Genomic DNA, 23,126 nt, shown 5'->3' with positions numbered 1-23,126 from the left:
AATTTTCTCAATAGGGAGATATTATAAGACCCCAAAAGTAGAAAAGTCAAAACGAAGGACAAATCTTCAAGGAAATGGGCTATATCAACTTTTATGACTCAACCTATGAGTCGTAGGTACTTTTACGAGTTATAAGACTGACTTGTAGAAGCGATATTGAGATTTGGAAATTGACTAAGTAAGGAAGTTAGTCTACGAGCCAACTTATGATTCGTGGAGGGGTTGACGAGTCATAAAAGTCACTCATAGAGAAACTTCAGAGGCCTAGATTTATGGCTTTTTCAGACCCTACAGCACGAATGGGTCATGCAACCCGTAGACAAGATGATGACTCGCAAAAATGACTCATAGAGAAAGATAAGAGGCCCAGGGTTTTCAAGGATTTTTCACTCTGCAGGACAAGTCATTCCCACGACTCGTTGAGGCATTTACGACTTATTAGGACCAATTGCAGGGTCTGTCCGAGTCAATTTAAAAAGGGGTATTTTGGTCCTTTCCTATATTTTATCAATAAAGTGTGGTCATTTCGGGACTAAATCTACCATATCTAATGACCCTAAGACTTCCCAAGCCCCTTATTTCTCACATTAACTCCCCTACACAAAACTCTTTCCTCTCAAGATTTATCTCAAGGCTTTCTCTTTCACCAAGCTAATTTCTAGGGTTCCTCAAGAGCAACTTTTTGTTTCAATTTCAAGTCAACTTTACCAAGGTATTTGGGTCTTTATCAATAGGTTCTTTCACCCTTAGATACCAAAACCCTTTTCAAACTAAGTCTTTGATTTCAAGTAAGAATCTCTTTTGAGTTACCCTAATATCTGTCCAAAATCATGAAGCATGATTAAGCTAATATCCATTGGTCTATTTTGAAGTAATACACTTTCAAATGCATGTATTGAAGGTTTGCAAGTTTTATCTTTACTTAGTTCCTTAAAGGTTCTTGTAATTCATGGTGGGTTGTCTATAAGTATGATTTAAATTGATGAGTTTTATGGTATTTATGCATGATTTTAAATACATACATGTTGGAAAGTTGAATTGACTTGAACCCACCTAGTTTCACTTTATTTTTATGAAAATATTGTTTTAAAATTATGGGCTCCAATTCGATGTTTATGGAAGCTACGATTAAGATTATGGGAGTATTGAATGAAAGAATGAATGTTGATGTGAGCCCTTCTCACCTAAATTAATTGATTCTTTATGCAATAAGGACAATTTGTGCATACTTGAATCGCTAAAGGTTATAAGGAGCTATTCTACCGAATAATGATTTGATGTCTCAAAGTCTATGTATATATATATGTTTATGTTACTAAGATATACTATTCCCTGGGATTTAACTTAGCACCAAATGAGGCTTGAGGTGGGGTTCGGTAAGGGAATCCTATAGCAACTTCTAGTTTCTTGAACTATATGCCATCATAGGAACCCTTGTAGGCTAGGCTAGTGGATCCACAAACGGCTATCAAATGTTAAAGAAGTGAGTGTTGACGGAGTTATAACCTGGCAAGTAGTTTCCCCTCTTCCAATGTAGGGGTATCATTGGATTCCATGTTATAGCTCACATGGTTTTAATGTCGATTATAGTCATCTTCCCACAAATGAATGTTTCAAATGCTATTTACTTGATTAATCTTGCATGCACTTATTCATGTACTTTGCTTTATAATGCCTTAAGGTTTTTCATTGTATTGATAGCCTATATACTTATTACATTTAAAGTACTAACACATACTCTTTTGCCTACATGATATCACCATGTAGGGATTGGTGTTCCTCTTCATTTTCCTCCACGTGGCTAGTTAAGATTTTCCTTGAAGGCTACTTTTGGTGAGTTCCTATGTTTCAGAAATGATACTCCTTTATTTTTCTAGCATATGATATGTTTAGACCTTTAGACATTTATTATGGCATTTCATCTTATTTTTGATTGACGATGAGCTAGAGAGTTGTCTTAGCCCCCGCCAAATCTATAAGTTAGAGGTATTGTTGGACATATGTAAGTTAAAGCTTGACTATTATGATTCTTTCCATGATGTTTCCCTTATTCCCTATTTTCCCTTGTTTTCCGCTTGTTTATTTATTATCATTACCTATAAAAGTCCAAATGAATGCTAAGAGGCTTGAAAGGCCAAATGAATGATAAGAGGCTTGAAAGGTCAAATGAATGCTAAGAGGCTTGGGTGTGGTACCTTCGGGTTCCTCATCTGCTGTGTCACATCTAGGCTCTAGGCTTGGGTCGTGACAGGTGCTACAGAGGCTCCAGAAGGGATTGACAAGTCAGAGTATAAGTTACTATTAATGCAAAAGCAAGGTTAAACAAATAAGGTTCAAGTTATGGAAGTTGTAAATTTATATGATAAGAGGCTTAAAGAGGCTCATATTTTATAAAAGTTGACAGAAGTCGAACTCCACCAACCTCTACAAGTTGACAATTAAAATATAAATGAGTCAATTGATCATCGAGTATAACTCCCATGTTAACTCAGTCCAAAGAACATGAAGGGCAACTTAGTGTTGGAAAAACTGGAAAGCGAGCGGGAAACCATAGTAAGCAGGCTTCTCCTTCTCAGGTCCTATGTGATTTATTATCACACAATGTAAAGGAGTTAAATCAAATATTTTCTAACAATGATGTTGAGGCAAAGGAGGAACTGGAGTTAACTAAAGATCATGAAGAAGATGAAAATAATGTAAATATGCAGCAAGTCTATAAAGATGCAGGTTTGATACCTGCAACACATGCTAAAGAAAGGAAGAGTAGGCATAAGACTGATGGTAGTAAACCTACTAGAGTGTTACCTGTGAGGAGGTGGAAATAGTATCCAACTTAGTCATAAGGACCTATTTTTGAATATTAGATCTATAAAAAAATCGTCATACTTTTCACAAAGATCAAATATTACATAAACATCATAAGTTTTTCTTCATTTCTTTAATGGAACAATTTCATGAACCAGGTCAAATACACAGTTACAACAGAAGACTAGGAATGAAGTATGCTAATGTGAATTAGAATGGGAAAATTTAGATATTTGTTCCTAATGATATTCAAATTACTATTTTAGTTTATTCTGATCAACAATTGAACACACAATTAACTTTCAAGGATGGTAAAATAATTGTCACAATTATTGTAAGACCTTAAAAGTTGAAAAGTCAAATGATGAAAAATTGCTAAAAAACTGAACTGGTACAAGTTTCTATAACTCTACCTATGGGTCGTAGGAAGACCTACGAGCCATAAGAGGAAGTCATAGGTAGCCGTGCACTTTTTGATGTTTTCATAAAATTGGATAAGCCCTACATACTGTCCATATAAGGACCTACCGACCATAGGTGGCACTAGTAAGAGGGGTCGTGATATTGGAAAATTCAATGAAGTATGAGGTCACTCAACGAGGGTTTCCTACGAATGGTAGAAAGTTCTAAGATCTATAGATTTGACCCGTAAAAGAGATTCTTAGAAATGTAAGTGTCTGTATGAATTATATTATTAATCATGATTTAAGGAACTACTCCTATATGATTTTATGAATGGGGATTGGTATATGATTATTTCCTTTTCTTATGATATGTTTTACCTATTCCATTAGAATTTGACTTAGCACCTAGAGGGCTTGAGGTGGATGCTTGGTAAGAGAGTCTCTTATAACAACCTCTAGTCCCAAACTACATGCCTCCATAGGATTGTCTTAAATAGCTTAGCTAGTGGATCCACAAATAGCTCATGATGATAATAATACGGAGTCTACCTTGGCAAATAACCTCTTCTTTTTCAGTAGGAATTACACCAGACTCCATGTTATATCTCACATGTTTTTATTCTCGATTACGGTCCATATCCCACAAACAACTATGTTTTCTTACAAGCCTTTAAATGATGTTTGATGATGCATTGACCTTATTTCACGACTTTATGATTTACTTTATGCTTTTCAAGATATTTTGGTCATGCATCTCATGTTCATGCTTATTATGCCCTTTTACTCTGGTTATACATATTTCTCACATATCTAGTATATTCCATATACTAACACATACTTTTACCTATATTATTTTATAAGTCATGAAGCTCCTACTCACCTCTATGGCTAGATCTGGATCCTACTAAGTGTTAGTTATTTGGTGAGTCCTCATGACTCGAGGGTGAACCCGCTATGTATTTTTCTTTATGTTCAAACTTATTTACTTCTTCATGTTTGGGTAAGCTAGGGCTTGCCCTACGCTCCCGTCTAGTTTAGTAGAGGCATGTTCAGACTAGAGGAGTATGTTTTCTGTTCATTTTGAATGTTATGTTTTGATTTCTGTTTTATCTAGATTTCCTATATTTTGATACTTATCTTCTGCATTTAAAAATTTATTTTTGATTTCATCATTTGCATGTCTTGCTATGTATGCTAAGAGGCTTGATTGGAGTTCTTTTGGATTCTAATCGATGTGTCACATCTAGGATCTAGCTTGGGTTGTAACAACTGCAGTACATGCAAAGTGTGATGCTGGTAAGAAGACAAGTTTGTGGAATGACATTTACTTGATTAGTCAAGATATGGCTATGCCTTGGTTGATAGGAGGGGATTTTAATGTTATTCTGCATGAAGAGAAGAAAATTAATGGTTTACTTATGTACCCGCAAGAGTATAAGGACTTTTCTTTCTGTGTAAATTCATGTGAGTTGTTTGATATCATATTTAAGGAAAGTCCTTTTACATGGTGGAATGGGAGAGCATCAGAAGAGTGTATCTTTAAGAGGCTTGATAGGGTGTTGATGAATCAGATGTGGTTAGTTTGGTTTATGAATGTTGAGGTTGAACATCTTGCTAGAATTGGTTCAGATCATGCTACATTATTGTTAAGATGTGGGGGACACGTTTCCATTATTATAAGGCCTTTGAAATTTTTGAAATTATGGACAGAACATGTTGATATAAAAGATGTTGTAAAAGAAAACTGAAGGGCTACGGAAACTGTTGATGTTTTCATTAGTTTGAAATATAAGATGAAAAACACTAAAGTTTCTTTAACAAAATGGAGTAAAGAGTAATATGGGGACATTTTCAATCAATAGAAGATAAGGGAGGATATAGTGAGGATTAAAGAAGACATGTTTGTGGAAAATCATTCTTCAGAAAATAGGAAGGTGTTACAACAAACACAAGCTGAATTGAGGAATTACTTGCATTATGAAGAAAAATATTGGAAGCAAAAACGCTGGCATTCAATTGTTTTTTGATAGTGACAAAAATACTAAGTTATTTTCACAACTTGGTAAATGGAAGAATGAAGAAGTTGCAGATTAATAGAATTGAGAAAAATAATAAGGGATTGGGTTGTGGCCCAGGATAAGGTGGCAGCTGAAGCTACCTAGTTTTATCAAAATCAGTTCACTTCTGAAACTGACAATGAGGACTTGACACTGCTAAACAATATAAATTCTTGTAGTACTATAGATGACAATCAGATATTGGACTATACCTTCAGAAAAAGAGATTAAAAGGGTGGTATTTGAATTGATTGGTGATAGTGCCAGTGGCCCTGATAGCTTCACTTTTATATTTTACCAAGTTAAGAATTTCTAATTAAAGAAGAAATAAGAAAAGTAATTAATTTTAAATTCTCCATCTTTAGAGAAAAATACAAGAGAAAGAGGAGAATTTGTCGAAGAGTAATTATTGGAGTATTATTGGTAATGATATTGTCAAGGTAGTGAATAATTTCTTTTCAAATTACACACTTATAAAGTCAATTACTCACACTAATTTAGTCTTATTGCCCAAAAGAGAAATTGTGTAAATATTTTCTGATTTACGATCAATTAGTCTAAGCAGTTTTTGAACAAAGTGATTTTCAATATGATGCATAATATCATGGAGAGTCTTCTTCCTAGAAATATTTCTCAAAATCAATCAGGTTTTGTGAACAATAGAAGCATTACTGAAAATGTGTTATTGACTCAAGATATTGTGGGTGACATTAGGAAAACAGATAACTTGCAAATATTGTAATTAAGATTAGATATGACAAAGGCTTATGTTAGGGTAGACTGGAAATTTCTGATGAAATTGTTGGAAAGATTGGGTTTTGATAATTTACTGGTGGACAAGATTTGGAGATTGATGGCTAATAATTAGTATTCAGTACTTATTAACGATCGGACTCATGGTTTTTTCATTCTACTAGAGGAGTAAAGCAATGAGATCCATTATCACATGTCCTGTTTAGTATTGCCACTGAGGTTCTCTCTAGATCCCTAAATGAATTGTCTCTAAACAAGGATTTTATGGATTTTGGAATGCCAAAATGGAGTGATAGTATTAATCATTTAGTTTATGCTGATGATAGCATTATTTTTGTACTGCTGCGAAGAAAACCCTTTAGTTGGTGATGAAACTTTAAAGGAGTGGTAGAAAATTAACAAGGATAAGACTTTTTTCTTTATTTTTTACAAGACTGCAATATTGAAAATTTAAAAGATTGAAAATTCCATTGGCTTTAGCAAAGAAAGTTTTCTTTTAATGTAACTTGGGTGTCTAATTGGACATGCTAGGAAAGAAAACTAACTTTACAAAGTTAGTGAAGAAGGTGCAGAATAAATTTCAAGCATAAAAAGGTAAACTTTTATCCTTTGGTGGAAAGTATGTTATGATTAATAATGTCCTTAAAGGCATTCTAATATATTTATTTTCAGCCATTGTTCCCCCTAAATGTGTTATTCATGATCTACATAGATTCTTCAGAAGATTCTTATGAAATTTTAGGAAGGAAAGAAAGAATAAACACTAGGTAGCCTAGGATGATATTTGTTACCCAAAGGATGAAGGAGTGAATTGGATTTTAGATATTTATTTGATATATATCAAGCCTTTTTTATAAAATTGTGGTGGAATTTCAGGACCAAAAATTACTATGGGTAAATTTCATGTGGATAACATATTGTGAGAGGCACAGGCCACAAGTTTTTGAATGGAAAAGTGGCTTACAAACATGGAAATACATGATACAAGCAAGAGTTTATATTGATCAAGAGACATGTTGGGAACCAAGAAGTCATTGATGTTAGAAGATAGTTGGAACGTTCCATTGTTGAATGAACTACTACCTAGTGAGGTCGTTACTCCTATCATTGAAAAGGTTAAGATGTTGCAAGTTGAGGATAATTGGGATAAGTCATGGGGGAAACTGACTGGAAATGGTACATTCATAGTTTCAACTGCATGGGAGCTGGTAAGAGATGAAAAGTAAAGACAAGAATTTTTCTCAAAGAATTGGTTTAAGGGTCTGCTGTTCAAGATTTCTTTTCTAATGTGGAGAGTGTGTAAAAGGAGAATTCCTATTGGCGAGGTGCTTATACAGATGAGGGTGGTGGGGACTATGACATGTTGTTAGTGCAACACAGCTATTGTAGAGGATTTTGAGCATTTATTTTGTGATTGTCCTGGTTCTAAGAAGGTGTGGAATTACTTAGCTACTGCAATTGGTGTTCAAGGCCCATTTATTCAGTTGAGAGTAACATTCTTAAGTGGTGGCAAGCTCATTCTATAACAACCTAAAGAAAAATTGAAATTTTGCATCAGATGACCTTTAAGAGTGATATATATGGCCCGTAGAAGCTTCTATGGACCATAAGAGAGGCTAGTAGGTCCTTCCAACACTTTGTGAAATTTTAAAATTCTAGGACACTTTTGCAAATGCCTTCTAGAGACCGTAGAAAGTTCAATGGACCGTAGGAAGAGTCCGTAGGAGTAGCCCTGAGGCCCAGTTGACAGTCCTCTTCCACAAGCCTATTCTACGACCCGTCAAAGGGTCTACAACCTGTAGAATGGACTAATAGACCCAATGTCACATTCCAGTAGATAGTGGAATATGAAATAAGTTCCACGACCAGTTCTTATGATCTGTCTGAGGTCTTATGACCCGTAGAAGGGTTCGTAGACCAAATGCCCAAGGAACCTCAATGCCCTTCCACGAGCCATGTCTATGACCCATAGGTCTATTATACATAAGAGTGATTCTTAGACCCAACCTCACAATTTCCAATAGGTCTAATATTTGGATACCTGTCAAGACCTAAGCCTAAGGCCTAGATGTGACCCGGCGAATGAAGAACCCGAAGATACCTCAAATAAGACTCTTAGCATTCTTTTAGTCTTTCATTGGTAATGACAATAAATAAATAAGAAGAAAAAAGGGGAAAGAGGTACTAGGTGAAAACATTATAAGAAAGCACTATAGTAGTCAAGATTCACCTTACATATGTCCAATAATACCTCTAAATCTTAGACTTGGTGGGCGCTAAGATATGTCCCTAGTTCACCCTCAAACAAATTAAAAATAAAGTACCATAATAGATGTCTAAAAGTCTAAACATAGTATAATCTAGAAAGGAAAAGAAGTATTATTTTCGAAATATGGGAACTCACCAAAAGTAGCCTTCAAGCAATCCCAACTAGCCATGTGGAGGAGAACGAGGAGGAGCAACGGTACCTGCATGGTGATATCATGTAGGAAAAAGAGTATGCATTAGTAATTTGAATGTACTAAGTATGCAGACTTACAATACAATGGAAAACATTAGGAAATTTATAAAGTAAAGTACATAAATGAGTGCATGCATGAGTAACCAAGTAGATAGAATTTGAATCATACATATGTGGGAAGATGACTATACCCGATATTAAGACCATGTGAGCTATAACATTGAATCCAATGTAACCCCCTACATTGGAAGGGGAGACAACTTGCTAAGGTAGAGCTCCGCCAACATTCATTTCTTTAACATAAATTTTCATTTGTGGATCCACTAGCCTAGCCAACAAAGGCTCCTATGGTGGCACATAGTTAATAAAACAAGAGGTTACTACTACGATTTCCTTACCATACCCCACCTTAAGCCTCATTCAGTGCTAAGTCAAATCCCACAGAATAATATATCATAGTATCATAAACATACATATAAAGTTGAGACATCAAATCATTATTCGGTAGAATAGCTCCTTAAAACCTTTGATGATTCAAGTATGTAAGAATTTTCCTATCGCATAAAGAATCCATATCTTGGATGGGAAAACCTCTCAACAACATTCGTTCGTTCATTGAAAAAACTCCCATAATCATAGTCATTAGCTTTCATAAACTTTTAATTGGAGTCCATCACCTTCAAATCATGCTTTAATGAAAGTAGAGTAAAAGGTGGGTTCAAGTCAATTCAACTTTCAAAATATATGTAGATGAAATCATGCATAATACTATGAAGTTTATCAATTTAAAATCACACTCTAAACAATGCACCGTGAATTTTAAGAACCTTTAAGGAGCTAAGTAGAGAAAATAATTGCAAACCATCAATCCATGCATTTTGAAATCATTTTGCATCAAAATGGACCAATAATCATTAGCTTAATCATTATTCATGCTATTAAGTAGAAATTAGAATGACCCATAGGAAAATATTACTTGAAATCAAGAGATTTGATTAAAAAGGGGTTTCGGGACTCCATGGGTGGAAGAACACATAGATAAAGACCCACGTACCTTGATAAATATTTGACTTTGAGATTGGAAAGGGAGACTTAATCTTGAAAAAACCCTAGAATTTGCTTGGTGATGAAGATGACCTTTAAAAGGAGCCTTGGGAGAGAAGGATTTTGTGAATTTGAGAGTTAATGTGAGAATGAGAGTCTTGGGAATACTTAGGATCAGTAAATAGTGAGAAATTATCCCTAAGACGTCCACATTCATTATTAATACATAGGGAAGGACCAAAATACCCCTCATTAAAATATGGTTGAACAGACCCTACGAATTGGTCCTTACAAATCGTAGAGGTTCCTACGAGTCATAGAAATGACTCATCCTGCAGGGTTTGAAAACCCTAAAAACTAAGTCTCTAAAGTTTCTTCTACGAATCAACTTTACGACTCATTAAATGTTCTATGACTTGTCTTGTTGAGTTGTAGAAAAGATACTAAGACTGCAATGTGCATAACTCAGGTTTTGCATCTACAACTCACTTCTATGAGTCGTCTTCACTTCTACGAGTCATAACTTGACTCTTAGACTCACTTCCTAACTTAGCTAAATTTCCAACATCAGCATCAATCCTACGAGTCACTCCTACAACTCGTAAGTTGAGTCGTAATCCTTAAACCAGTCTATTTTTCCCAAGTTTTTCCTTTGTTTCGACTTTTCAACTTTCAAAATATTACAATATCTCCCCCTTGGGAGTATTTGTCCTCGAATGAGAGTCAACTAGCATAGAAAGGACACGGAAAAAGGACTAGCAATCCAACATGCATGCGATAGTGCAATTTAAACATCGTTCAAATACATTTCATAATTATGCAGGTATATGACATGAAAAGTTGAAATGCAAGGATTTTAAGTAATTCGGCAAAAACAAATTAATGCCTTAGGCTTTAGTAGAGTGAAAGAGATGAGGGGGTAATTTTATCATATCCGTTTCTGCCTCCCATGTATCACTTTTGACTTGTTAATTCCTCCAAAGGACTTTGACAGATGCAACTTCCCTGTTAATCAATCTTTGATTTATCGATTCAAAATTTCAACTGGTACCTCTTCATAGTTTAAGTTTTTTTCAACATTCACTACTTCCAATGGCACAATGGAAATTGAATCACCTACACACTTCCTCAACATAGACATATGGAATATCGGATGAACTATCGTCATTTCTAATGGCAATTCCAACTCATAAGACATCTTGCCAGTGCATCTCACGATACTATAAGGCCCCATATACCTAGGGCTCAACTTTTCCTTTTTACCAAACTGAATCACACCCTTCATGGTTAAACCTTCAAATAAACTCAATCATCCACACTAAATTCAAGGTCCCTTCTCCTAGTATCCGAATAGGACTTTTGGCTATTTTGATCCATCTTGAACCTTTCTCTAATGATCCTCACCTTATCCAAAGCATCAAGTACCAAATCAAGACCCAACAAGGTCATCTCACCCACTTCAAACCAACCCACTGAAGACCTACATCATCTCCCATACAAAAGCCTCAAATGGTGCCATCTCAATACTTGAGTGGTTGCTATTGCTTTGAGAGAATTCAATAAGCGGTAGATGGCCATCCCAACTTTTCTTGAATTCAAACACACAAGCCCTTAACATGTGCTCTAGTGTTTGAAATATCCTCTCAGCTTGCCCATCAATTTGAAGATGGAATGCAGTGCTTAGCTTTACTTTAGTATCAAGGCCCCTTTGAAACGAATTCCAAAAATAAGAAGTGAATTGGATACCAAGATCTAAAATAATTGACAACGGTACACCATGCAACCTTACCAACTCCCGAATATACAACTTAGCATAATCCTCGACACTATAAGAAGTCTTGACCAGTAGAAAGTGAGCTGACTCTGTTATCCTATCAACCACCACCCAAATCAAGTCATGATGTTTCTGAGTACGAGGAAAACCTACTATAAAGTCCATGTTCACATCCTCCCACTACCAGGTGGGGATTTTAATGACTTGTGCTAGGCCACCCTTCTTTGGTGTTTGGCCTCGACTTGTTGACAATTTGGGCATTTGGCTACGAACCATGCTATGTCTTTTTTCATTCCACCCAAAAATATATCTCCTTTAAATCTCGTTATATTTTGGTTGAACCGAGATGAATAAAATATAAAGAATTTTGAGCCTTCTTCAAGATAAAATCCCATAGGCCATTCAATTCAGAAAACATAACAGACTTTGGTAATAAAGTACCCCATCTCTCCATTGTGAAAAGAATTCTACTTTCTTCTCTTCCACCAATTTATTTAACCCCACCAATGTCGGATCAAGGTCTTTGTTCACTTAACATCTACTACCAAAGTCAATTCAGACCCATTTTGGACAAATACACCTCCCTCATTAGAACCACTCAACTTCACCCTAATCTAACCAACCAGTGAACATCCCTTACCAACTCCCTCTTCCCTTCATCAACAAGGTCCACACTCTCCATAGACACCCTACTAAGCGCATCGACAATCCTGACTTCAATGCCTTTATTGAAGTGATGAGCTTTAAGATATGATTTTCTCCTTTGGATTATTTGATTGGGCCAGATGATAATATACACTCATGTCATAGTCCTTGAGGATTCGAACCACCTCATTTGCCTTAGGTTGAGATCCTTTTGGGTGAACATGTATTGGAGACTCTTGTGACTAGTAAATATATCCACATATACTCCATAGAGGTAATTATCTAAATCTTTAGGGAAAACACAATGGCCACTAACTTAAGATTATGGGTAAGGTAGTTACGCTTGTGCACCTTTAATTGCCTAGAAGCATAGGCTATAACCTTGTCGGTTTGCATCAAAACACAACCTAAACCAACCTTAAAGCATCAAACTATACGAAGAACCCTTCCAACCCTTTCGATAGAGTCAAAATAGGAGCGGAGGTCAATCGATCTTTCAAGGTTTGGAAACTCCTTACACAGTCATCCGTCCATAGGAACTTTGCCTTCTTTTGGGTCAATTTCGTCAAAGGAGATGAAATGGAAGAGAACCCTTTGACGAACCTTCTATAATACCCAGCTTGACCTACGAAGCTCCTAATATCCGAAGGAGAAAATGGTCTAGGCCAATTCCTCACTGCCTCCGTCTTCTTAGGATCAAGCTTGATTCCATAACAAGACACCATGTGACCCATGAATGCCACCTCTTCCAACAAAAATTCACACTTACTAAACTTGGCAAATAATTTCCTATTCCTCAAGGTTTGAAACACAATTCTCAAATGACCCTTATGTTCTTCCTCACCTCGAGAGTAAATTAACATATCGTCAATGAAGACAGCCACAAACATATCGAGGTAGGGTTTGAACTCTCTATTTATTAGATCAATAAATACCATCAGGAATTTGTAAATCCAAATGACATCACTAAAAACTCAAAATATCCATACTTCGTTTGAAATGCCATCTTGGGAATATCACTCTCATTTACTCTTAATTGATGATAGCCGTACTAGAGATCAATATTTGAAAAATGACTTTCCCTTTGGAATTGGTCAAATAAATCATCTATCCTAGGGATTGGATATTTGTTCTTAATATTCACCTTGGTCAATTGACAATAGTCTATACACATTCGAAGCGACCCATCTTTCTTTCTCACAAATAACATAGAAGCATCCCATGGTGAAATATGTGGCCTTATGAATCCCTTTTCCAACAAGTCTTTTAATTGTTCCTTTAACTCTTTTAATTTTACTAGGGCCATTCGGTAGGAATGAACAAAGATTATTTGGGTATTAGGGAGAATATCGATACCAAAATCAACTTCCCTTTTAGGAGGGACATTGGGAGGTCATCGAGAAACACATCGGATAACTCATTAAATATGGGGACCGACTCAAGAGAAGGACTTTCAGAGTTGACATCTCTAACTCTCACAATATGATAGATGCAACTCTTAGAAATCAATTTCTGGGCTTTAAGAAAAGAAATGAACCTACCTTTAACTACCGAATCATGACTCTTTCATTTGACAATAGGCACATTTGGGAATTGAAATCTGACTCTACATGTTCTACAATCTATAGAAGCATATGACACATACAACCAATCCATCCCAAGAATAACATCAAAATATACCATGTCAAGCTCAATGAGATTACAAGGAAGAACTTTATGCAAGATAGACACGAGACAATCCTTGTAGGATTTTCTAGCAACAACCAACTCACCAATGAAGGTAGACACCAAATAGGGTTCCAATAATATTTCGGGTAACACATCAAACCTATTAGCAAGAAATGGAGTAACAAATGATAAATTGGCACCTGGATCTAATAATGCATACATATCAAAATCAAAGACCTTTAACATACCAACGACGACATCATGTATTTCCTCAACTTCTTATCTCCCATAAAAAACATAAAATCGGTTGGTGCGTTGGTCACTCCCTTGAGCTTGTACACCATGAGCAACTTGTCTGCAAGGCCTACCACCGCCAATACTACAATATCTAGCTTAGTGACCCGGCTTACCACACTTGAAGTATGTATTGGAGCCGGCTAAGCATTTACTCTTTGTAAGTTCTCCCACACTTCTTGCAAGCGGGGAAATCTTGATCATCCACATTCTCTCTTGGGACCATAAGATTGACATATTTGTCTTTTTTAAACCTTGGGGGAGGAGTATTGATGGTACCTTGCCCCATGAATCCTCTCCCACTTTGGCCCTTTCCACCACCACCATAACTGGAATTTTGGTGAGTGAACCCTCTACCATCAACTCTAGCCTTTTTGAACCGTCTTGACCTCTCCCTTGGGTCAGAAACCATAAAACAAGCATACTTAGACAATTTTGTAAATTTGAGGGTATACTCTCTCACACTCATGCTCCCTTGGCGAAGATTGATGAACTCTTGAATCTTTGCCTACCTTAGCTCCAAAGGAAAGAAATGATCTAAGAAGGCACCCTTGAACTCTGCTCACTCTATGGGTTCCATACCTTTACCCCTCATAACCAACCACTGTTCATACCAAGCTCTTGCTATATCCTTGAGTTGAGAGGCCACTAGATCGGCCTTTTCAGTTGGAGGTACTCCCATAATTGTCATAATTTGATAAACATCCTCAATAAACTCCATTAGATCCTCATCTACCTTGGAACCACACAACTCGGGTGGATTCATCCTCTTGAAGTCCTGAATTCCATCATCCAGGGTAGGCACTTGAGTTGGAGGAGGAGCTACGCCTTGATTAGCTTGGTTGGATCCGGCTTGGGCCAATAAAGTGATGATAATTCAAAATTCTGCATGTGTAACTCCCTCCTCAAGTGGAGCCCTGGGAACTTGAGGAACTGGGGCCTCATTAGCATCTATTGCTCTAGGTGGAGTACTCTTCCTTGAGGCATTATCTAGAGAACACGTGTAACATCCCTCAAAAATGCTCACAAGTGCCTTAAGAATGCCTTGGGAATAGGCCGCTCAAGTAATGCATTATCCTTAATCTTTTTGGAAAATCTGAGTTTAGAATATCGATCAGGGGGTCAAAACCTATTGGAAAATAATTTCAGTGATTTTTAGGAGCCGTAGATCAAAAGATAGATTTCTCAAGGAATTGCGCAAACTAGTAAGGTCCGCGACAAGTCCGTGATGCGGACTTGCTTGCCTCCGCATCACAGACCTAGCAATGTGTTTTTGGCCTAATTTAGTTTTTAGTAAGGGCACTTTAGAACTTTTCCTAAATTATTAGATAATGAACCTAGACGTTTTTAGGACCTAATTCAATACTATAAATTAACCTAAACCTCTAATTCTATTCATTATTCTATAATTCACCTACTCAAATATTTCTTTCTCTATAAAAGACTCTCAAGGACTCCATTGAAGACTTCAAGTAAATTCACTCAAGGTCTCCATCAAAACTCTCAAGTTCTTCCAAACTAATTGGTGTTCTCACTTAAGTTATGTGGGTATTGATTCATGAATCCTTTCATCCATCAAGCCCAATCAATTTTTCAAGTTTTCTATCAAATTAAAGTATGGTATTTTATGGGTTTTATGATCTCTATTCCTATTTTATGAATTATGACTCAAAGTATGATCATGAGTCTATTTTGATATAAATTGATGGTTATTGCATTAAATTGAAGAGTTTTTCCATAAATTCTCCTATTTTGATCTCTAGGGTTCATGATGTAAAATATGGGTATTTTCAACTATACTTCCTAATGATACTATCTATATGAATTATGTATGGGATGATATAAAGTTTATGATCATGCATGTTTTCAAGTAAATTACATGATTTTCAAATCAATTGATCATGTATTCATGTCTTACCCTAATTTCAAGTATAAGCTATGATCATGATTTTCTAAGTTCGAATTATGATTATGTATTTCAATTATGATCATGGATTATAAGTATGTTTCGAATGATGATTTTCATGAAAATTATGGAAAGGGTGACTTAGGGCCCAATGTGGTGCCTTAAGGCCTAATGATATAAACTATGTATGTATGATTTGTAATGATGAAAGGACAATTCTCACATTACAAGTATGTTATGAAAATGAGCTACTCTATGATTTCAAACCTATGATCATGACTATGATATATAAAATTATGATTTCTATGCTATGTATGTATTCCGTGGGATTTGACTTAGCACCAAATATGGACTTGAGGTGGGGAATCGAAATATAGGGTCCTTATATAAAGTGTCTTATCACATAACTACGTGTCACCGTAGGTACAAAGTGATTAAAGGTGAATATCCAAATCTCTAAGTGGTGAGTACCCAAAATATCAAGTCTTGGAGGTGAGTAACCGAGTCTAAGAACTAGGGGGTGAGTACCCGATTCACATAATCGCTTAGTGGATCCACTTAGGCCTATAGGATTCTACCTTGGCAAGTATTCTCCCTCTTTCCTCCAATATAGGGGTAATATTGGGATTCCATATTATAGCTCGCATGGTCTTAGTGTCGGTTATGGTTCCTATCCCATATATGGATGGTCCTTTTCATGTTCTAAATGACTAATCCTATCTTTTACTTTATATGATACTCTTATGGTTTATCATGCATTCATCCTTCTTAAAGACTACTTATAATTTTTACTACTTTTCCTATCATGATATTTAAAATAGTCATTTGTACAATCATGGTTTTCTATGCATTGCATTGCCTACATACTTAGTACATTCCAACGTACTAATGCATACTTTTTGCCTATATTGTCTCATAATGTAGCGGTTGAGGTTGAAGATCATATTTATCCACTGTGGCTAGTTAAGCTTTTCTATCCGGCGGTGTTTGTGGTGAGTTCTCATTTATCGGGGACTAGTAATCGAGTTGGTTATTATTTCCAAGACTTTTTGCTATGTTTCATATTAAGGGTGAGATAGGGACATATCTTAGCCCTCACCCATATTCATGAGTAGAGGAATCTAGTTGGACAAATGTAAGGAGTATCATTCCCGAAATATAAAAACTCACCAAAAGTAGCCTTCAAGCAATCCCAAGTATCCACGTGGAGAAGAACGAGGAGGAGCACTGGTCCTTACATGGTGATATCATGTAGGAAAAAGCGCATGCATTAGTATTTTGAATGTACTAAGTGTAAGACCCCGAAAGTTGGGATGTCGAAAAAAAAGGAACAAAAGATAAAATCCCCAAAAACAAATCAAACTAGCACCATGCCTCGTGGTGTGCCACCATGGTGGAGTCCCTAAACTTCAGTCCTATAGGGAAGGGACCATGAAAAGAGACTAAAGGTGAGAACCATAAGCTGTGGTGAGCATCACGATCTATGGTGAGCACTCTCCATGATGACCCCTCCCCTAAGTCTCTCAGAATATTTCCAAAGGCAGGGACCATGACCACCATGGGATGTGTAGCCCTTCACAGACAATGATGGGTCCCATGATGTTCACCCCTGTAGACCCTCCTATAGGTCCTGCACCATACCCATTATTTACGAACCGTGATAACCTTCACGGACCGTCATGGTCTCCATGAAGAAGGTTCTGAAACTATCCCTGCAAGCCCCTAGAACGTTTGCCCAGGAAAGCCACCACGAAAGATCCCTATGGACCATAGTTCTCTTCATGAGCCATGGTGGGCAGTGTTCCCAAGTCCCTTACCACGGACAGTACCACAGACCGTGGTGCCTTTGATGGTTTATGGTGATGACTCGTGATGGGTCCCAATTCTCAGTTAAAAGAAGGGTATTTTGGTCATTTTCTATTCTTTCATAAATGTATGTGGATGTTTTTGGGACTAGATTCATTATGTAGTTATCCTAAATACTCCCAAGTCTATTCTTTTCCCTCATTAGCTCTAAGATCACTTTTAAGACTTCTCTCCCAAGGTTCCTCAAAAGAGCTTTATCTTCTTCAAGTTTTGGCTAGGGTTTCTTCAAAGAACAAGTCTCCTTTCTCAATTAAAATTTCAAATTCATTCAAGGTATGTGAGGATTGATCCATGAGTTCCTTTTACCTATGGAGTCCCAAGGTTTTTACTCACAATCTCATTAATTTTAATTGGGTTTGTAACCCTAGTTTGATGAATTATATATTGGGCTATTTCAATTGTGTTTTATATTGTATCAACAATCATTATAATTATGTTTCCAAATAAATTGCATGATTTTAAGTTGAATTATGAATGCTCATGCATGAAACTCTTTTCAATGATGAGTTACATGAAGTATGATTATGAAATTCAATGATTTCAAGTATTCTCATGGTTTTCATCCAAATTGACTATGTATATGAGTTTTACTCTAAATTCAAGTATGAAGAAGGTGACTTAGAGCCCTATGTGGTCACCTAGGAACCTAATGATATGAATTATGCAAGCATGATATTATGATGTTGAAAGTCTTATACTCACATTGCAAGTATGATATGAAAATAAACTATTCTATGAATTATGGAGTTTATGAACAAGTTTATGATATATGCTAAGTATGATTACTATGTTATGTACTCTATAGGATTTGACTTAGCACCTAATAATGACTTGAGGTGGGGACTCGACCTACTGGGTCCTTGTACAAAGTCTTTTGTCTAATAACTACGTGCCAATATAGCATATGTACATAACCCGCCTAGCGGGGTAGAGTCTACCTTGACAAGTAGATTCCCTTTTCTTTTGTTGTATGGAGAGACATCGAGATTTCATGTTATAGCTCGCATGATATTGTTGTCATTTATGGTTCTATCCCATATATGTATATTATCTCTATGCTCTTTTATAATTTTTGACCATGTCTATTAAATGCTTTGATCATTATGGTTTTCTCATATCTTTACCTATCCTCTTTATCATATACATTGTTTGATCATTGCATACTATGATTCATATTGTATGACATACCTACATGCTTAGTATATTCAAACATACTAAAGCATATTATTGCCTATATTATTTTATAATATAACGGTTGAGGATCATATTCCCACATGTGGCTAATTGAGTTTCCACATCGGTGAACTTTTTGTGAGTCCTCATCTATAGAGGACTTTCTATGAGTTATTTCCTTTCTAAAGACTATGTTATATTTGTATTGAGGGTGATCTAGGGATGTGTCTTTTCCCCCGCCCTTCCTAAGTAGTATAGGCATTGTTGGACATATATTGTGGAGTCTATGTAGTCAAGTTTACATTTATTTTATGATCATGTTTTAGACTCTTCCTATGTTATTTCAACATTTACTTTACCTTATGTATGCTTACGATATGTCAAGAGGCTTGGTCGGGGTCCTTCAAGGTTTTGATTACTGTGTTACAGCTAGGCCCTAGGCTGGGTCATGACAAACATGCTACAAGAATCAGGTTTAAGATACCCTAGGGAGTCCAACATGCTGCATCAAGTAGAGTCTTATTCATGGTTGTGAAGCATGACATATCTATGAATAGAAGGCTATAAGGCATTTTAAGAAATTCTCACTTCTTTCATGATCTATGTCATGCAATAGAATATACTCTTAGACTTCCTCTCCCTAACCATTATTCTTTGCGATTTTTGAAAATGCCTCTAAGATGACAAGTCCCTCAAGATAACGGTCCTCTTCTCGATCAAGTGACAATTCAAGAGTTTCGGACTTCCATCACTATGCTAGCCCAAGTTATGGACAACCAAGGGGTTGCAGCTCCTTCTAATCTCCTACTCCGACTTCTAGAGTGAGGGACTTTGCAAAGATGAACTATCCTGAATTCTATGGTTTGAAAGTTGATGAGGATCCTCAAAAGTTTATTGATGAGATTTATAAGATAGTGAGTATTATGAGGGTGATTTTGGAACAGAAAGCAGGTTGGTGGCCTACCTACTCAAGAGTGTGGCTCAAGTTTGGCATACCCAATGGAAGTTAGAAAGAGTGGGTAAAAGTCCTATTGAGTGGGAGACCTTCAAGCTTATTTTTCTTAATCTCTTTTTCCCTCTTGAGCTAAGGGAGGTAAAGGTGTTGGATTTCATCAATGTTTGGCAAGGCAATATGGGTATGAGGGACTATGCCCTTAAGTTCACCAAGCTATCCAAGTATGCTCCTTCATTGGTTGCCGATCCATGTGCCCGAAAGAGTCAATTCATATCAGCGGTGTCTGATCTGGTTGTAAAGTAAAGTTGTACCGCCATGCTTATTAAGGAAATGGAAATATCTCGACATGACCTTTGTCGAAAAAATTGAGGGAGAGAAATTCAAAGAGATGAGAATAAGAGATTCTAAGAGGGTCTGGTATGAAGGTGGGTTCTCCAATGCTAGGACCGATGGTGGTAGTGGAAGGGGCTGTTCTCAACAAGGCAAGGTTTGGAAAAGAAGTTTGAGAAATATAGGGTGTCATAGCCTAAGGCCTAAGGAACAGGTGTGAATCCTAGTAGCCCTTCATTTTCCAAGTGTGCAAAGTGTAGAAAAAATCATTGATGGAGATGTTTGATGGGAATGGATGCTTTCTATAGATGTGGCAAGGTGTTCTATAGGTAATCTGAGTTCCCTCATGTTGACAACAAAGGTAAAGAAGATCTTCCTCAAGGCCAAGTGCAACAAGGTGCCCAAGCTCAACCTAAGGGTGGCCAATGCAACCGGTTCTATGCTCTTCATGGTAGGCAAGAGGTGGAGGAGACTCCCAATATTGTTACAGGTATCTTACGGGTCTTTCACTATGATGTTTATGCCTTGCTTGAACAGGGTGAAAATTTATCTTTTGTTACTCCTTATGTGCCCATGAGATTTGATGTTATCCCCGAAACAATAATGGAGCCTTTTTCTGTTTATACTCCTGTAGATGAGTTGGTTATGGATAAAAAAATCTATAGAAATTGTCCAGTTAAAGTTTTCCATAAAGTCACCTCTGTTGATCTAGTAGAGCTTGACATGCTTTTGATATCATTCTTGGTATGGATTAGCTTCATACATGTTATGCCTCTATATGTTGTATAAACCATATGGTTAAGTTTCAATATCAAACGAGCCGGTCCTAGAGTAGAAGGGTAGCAATTTCTTGTTTAAGGGTTAATTCATCTCATGCCTTAAAGCTTAGAAAATGATTTCCAAATGTTTCTCCTATCATCTAGTTTAGGTTAGAAATACTAACTCCGAAATTCCTACTCTTGAGTCAGTTTTAATTGATAATGAGTTTTTAGAAGTTTTTCTCGAAGATCTCCCAGGTATTCCTCCCAAAAAGGAAATCAACTTTGGTATCGATCTCCTACCCAATATGCAATCTATCTCTATTCCTCCTTACAGAATGGCTCTAGCATAATTGAAAGAGTCAAAGGATCAGTTGAAGAATTTGCTAGATAAGGGTTTTATTAGACGAGTATCTCTCCATGGGGTGCTCCGGTTCTCTTTGTCAGAAAGAAGGATGGCTCTCTCCGAATGTGTATTGATTATCAGCAGTTGAACAAGGTCACAATTAAGAATAAGTATCTCATTCTAAGGATTGATGACTTGTTCGATCAACTTCAAGGAGCAAGCTTGTAAGACCCTATAAGATGAAAAGCTGAATGAAAGAATTTGTTTTCAAAAAGGATTAAAAGTGACTCACGTCTATGATTTAGTCTATGGCTCGTAGAAGTTGTTATGGGTCTTAAACTTGACTCGTAGAGGTGAAGAAGAGGATTGGAAATTTGGCTAAGTCAAGTTACAGTCTACAAATCTAATGACAACTCATACAATAGTCTACGACTCATAGAAACGAGTCGTAAAGTAGGCCTTAAACCCTTAAACCACTTACCCTCTAAATTTCTTCTACAACTCAATAGGATGAGTCGTAAAGAGGTTTGCAACTCATAGAAATGAGTCATGATGAAACTTCAGAGATTATCAACTTGCAAGTTTTTCAAACCTGCAAGACGAGCCATTTTAACGACCTGTAAAAAGGACGATGAGTCGTAAACACGACTCATAGAAACGTAATAAGGCTTAATTTTTAGGACTTTCTCAAGACCTGCAGGACAAGTCGTAATGACAAATCATCACCATATCTACGATCCGTAGACTCAAGTCGTATGGTAGCCCAATTGGAATTTTAATGAGGGTTATTTTGGTGTTTTCTCTACATTCTAATAATGTATGTAGACGTTTTTAAAGACTATATTCATTATAAATTAGATCCTAAATACTTCTAAACTCCTTATTTTCCCTCATTATTTTCCTAAATAAATTTTAGACTTCTCTCCCAAGTTTCCTCAAGAGTTCATCAAGCTTCAATTAGGGTTTCTTCAAGAGCAAGTCTCCTTTCTCAAATTCAAGCTCAATTTTAATCAAGGTATGTGTGGATTGATTCATGGGTCCCTTCCACTCATGGAGTCCAAGGTTTATTTCATTAATCTCATGAATTCTCATTATTTTTCAAATTTAATTTTGATGAATTGTATTGGGCTATTTCAATTTCAATTTAAATCATTGTTTATGATCATTATGAGTATGTTTCTATGTAAATTGCATGATTTTAATTTGAATTATAAAAGCCCATGCATCGAGCTATTTCCTATGATGAATTATATGCATTATGTTCATGGAGTTCAATGTTTCTAAGGTATTCTCATGGTTTTCAATCAAATTGATTATGTATATGATTTTTACCCTAAATTAAAGTATGAATTACGATCATGAATTACAAGTATGTTCAAGTTATGATTTTCATGCAAGTATCAGGATAGGTAACTTAGGGCCCTATATGGTGACTTAAGGCCTAATGATATCAATTATGTATGTATGAATTGTATTATGGAAGGACAATACTCACATTATACTTATGTTATGAAATGAGCTACTCCATGAATTTCAAACCTATGATCATGTCTATAATATGTTAACTATGATTACTATGCTATGTATGTATTCCATGGGATTTGACTTAGCACCAAGAGGACTTGAGGTGGGAGCCCTACCAAAAGCCTTAGTAGCAACCTGATGTCTCTTAAACTACGTGCTACTGTAGGTTGCCTTATGGCTTAGCTAGTTGATCCATATATAGCATATGTAGATGACCCGCCTAGTGGGATATTTGGCTAGTAGATTCCTTTTTTTCTCTATTGTACAGGGAGAAAATAGGATTACATGTTATATCTCGCATGGTCTTATTATCGGTTATGGTTCCTATCCCATATATGTATATGAGTATTATGTTATTTTATG

The 23,126-nt window shown here is 36.3% G+C and overlaps 1 protein-coding gene across 6 annotated transcripts in view; it reads right to left on the bottom strand.

Moving 5' to 3' along the window:
• The window catches only part of LOC129880536 (uncharacterized), a 99,791-nt gene that overhangs the window by 37,620 nt on the left and 39,045 nt on the right, over window positions 1-23,126 (bottom strand). For 4 of the 6 annotated variants that reach the window (XR_008765423.1, XM_055954615.1, XM_055954616.1 and 1 more), the window contains one exon: window positions 8,424-8,487. Coding sequence is in view for 5 of the 6 variants with exons in the window: in XM_055954615.1 (XP_055810590.1) it covers window positions 8,424-8,487 (64 nt within the window). In the remaining variant the exon portion in view is untranslated. The other 2 variants (XM_055954618.1, XM_055954619.1) reach the window with 2 other exon arrangements.

Source organism: Solanum dulcamara, chromosome 2 (genome assembly GCF_947179165.1).
Source record: "Solanum dulcamara chromosome 2, daSolDulc1.2, whole genome shotgun sequence".
Lineage (NCBI taxonomy): Eukaryota > Viridiplantae > Streptophyta > Magnoliopsida > Solanales > Solanaceae > Solanum > Solanum dulcamara.
Note: the sequence above shows the minus strand (reverse complement) of the source record. Positions and strands in the feature narration are given on the sequence as shown.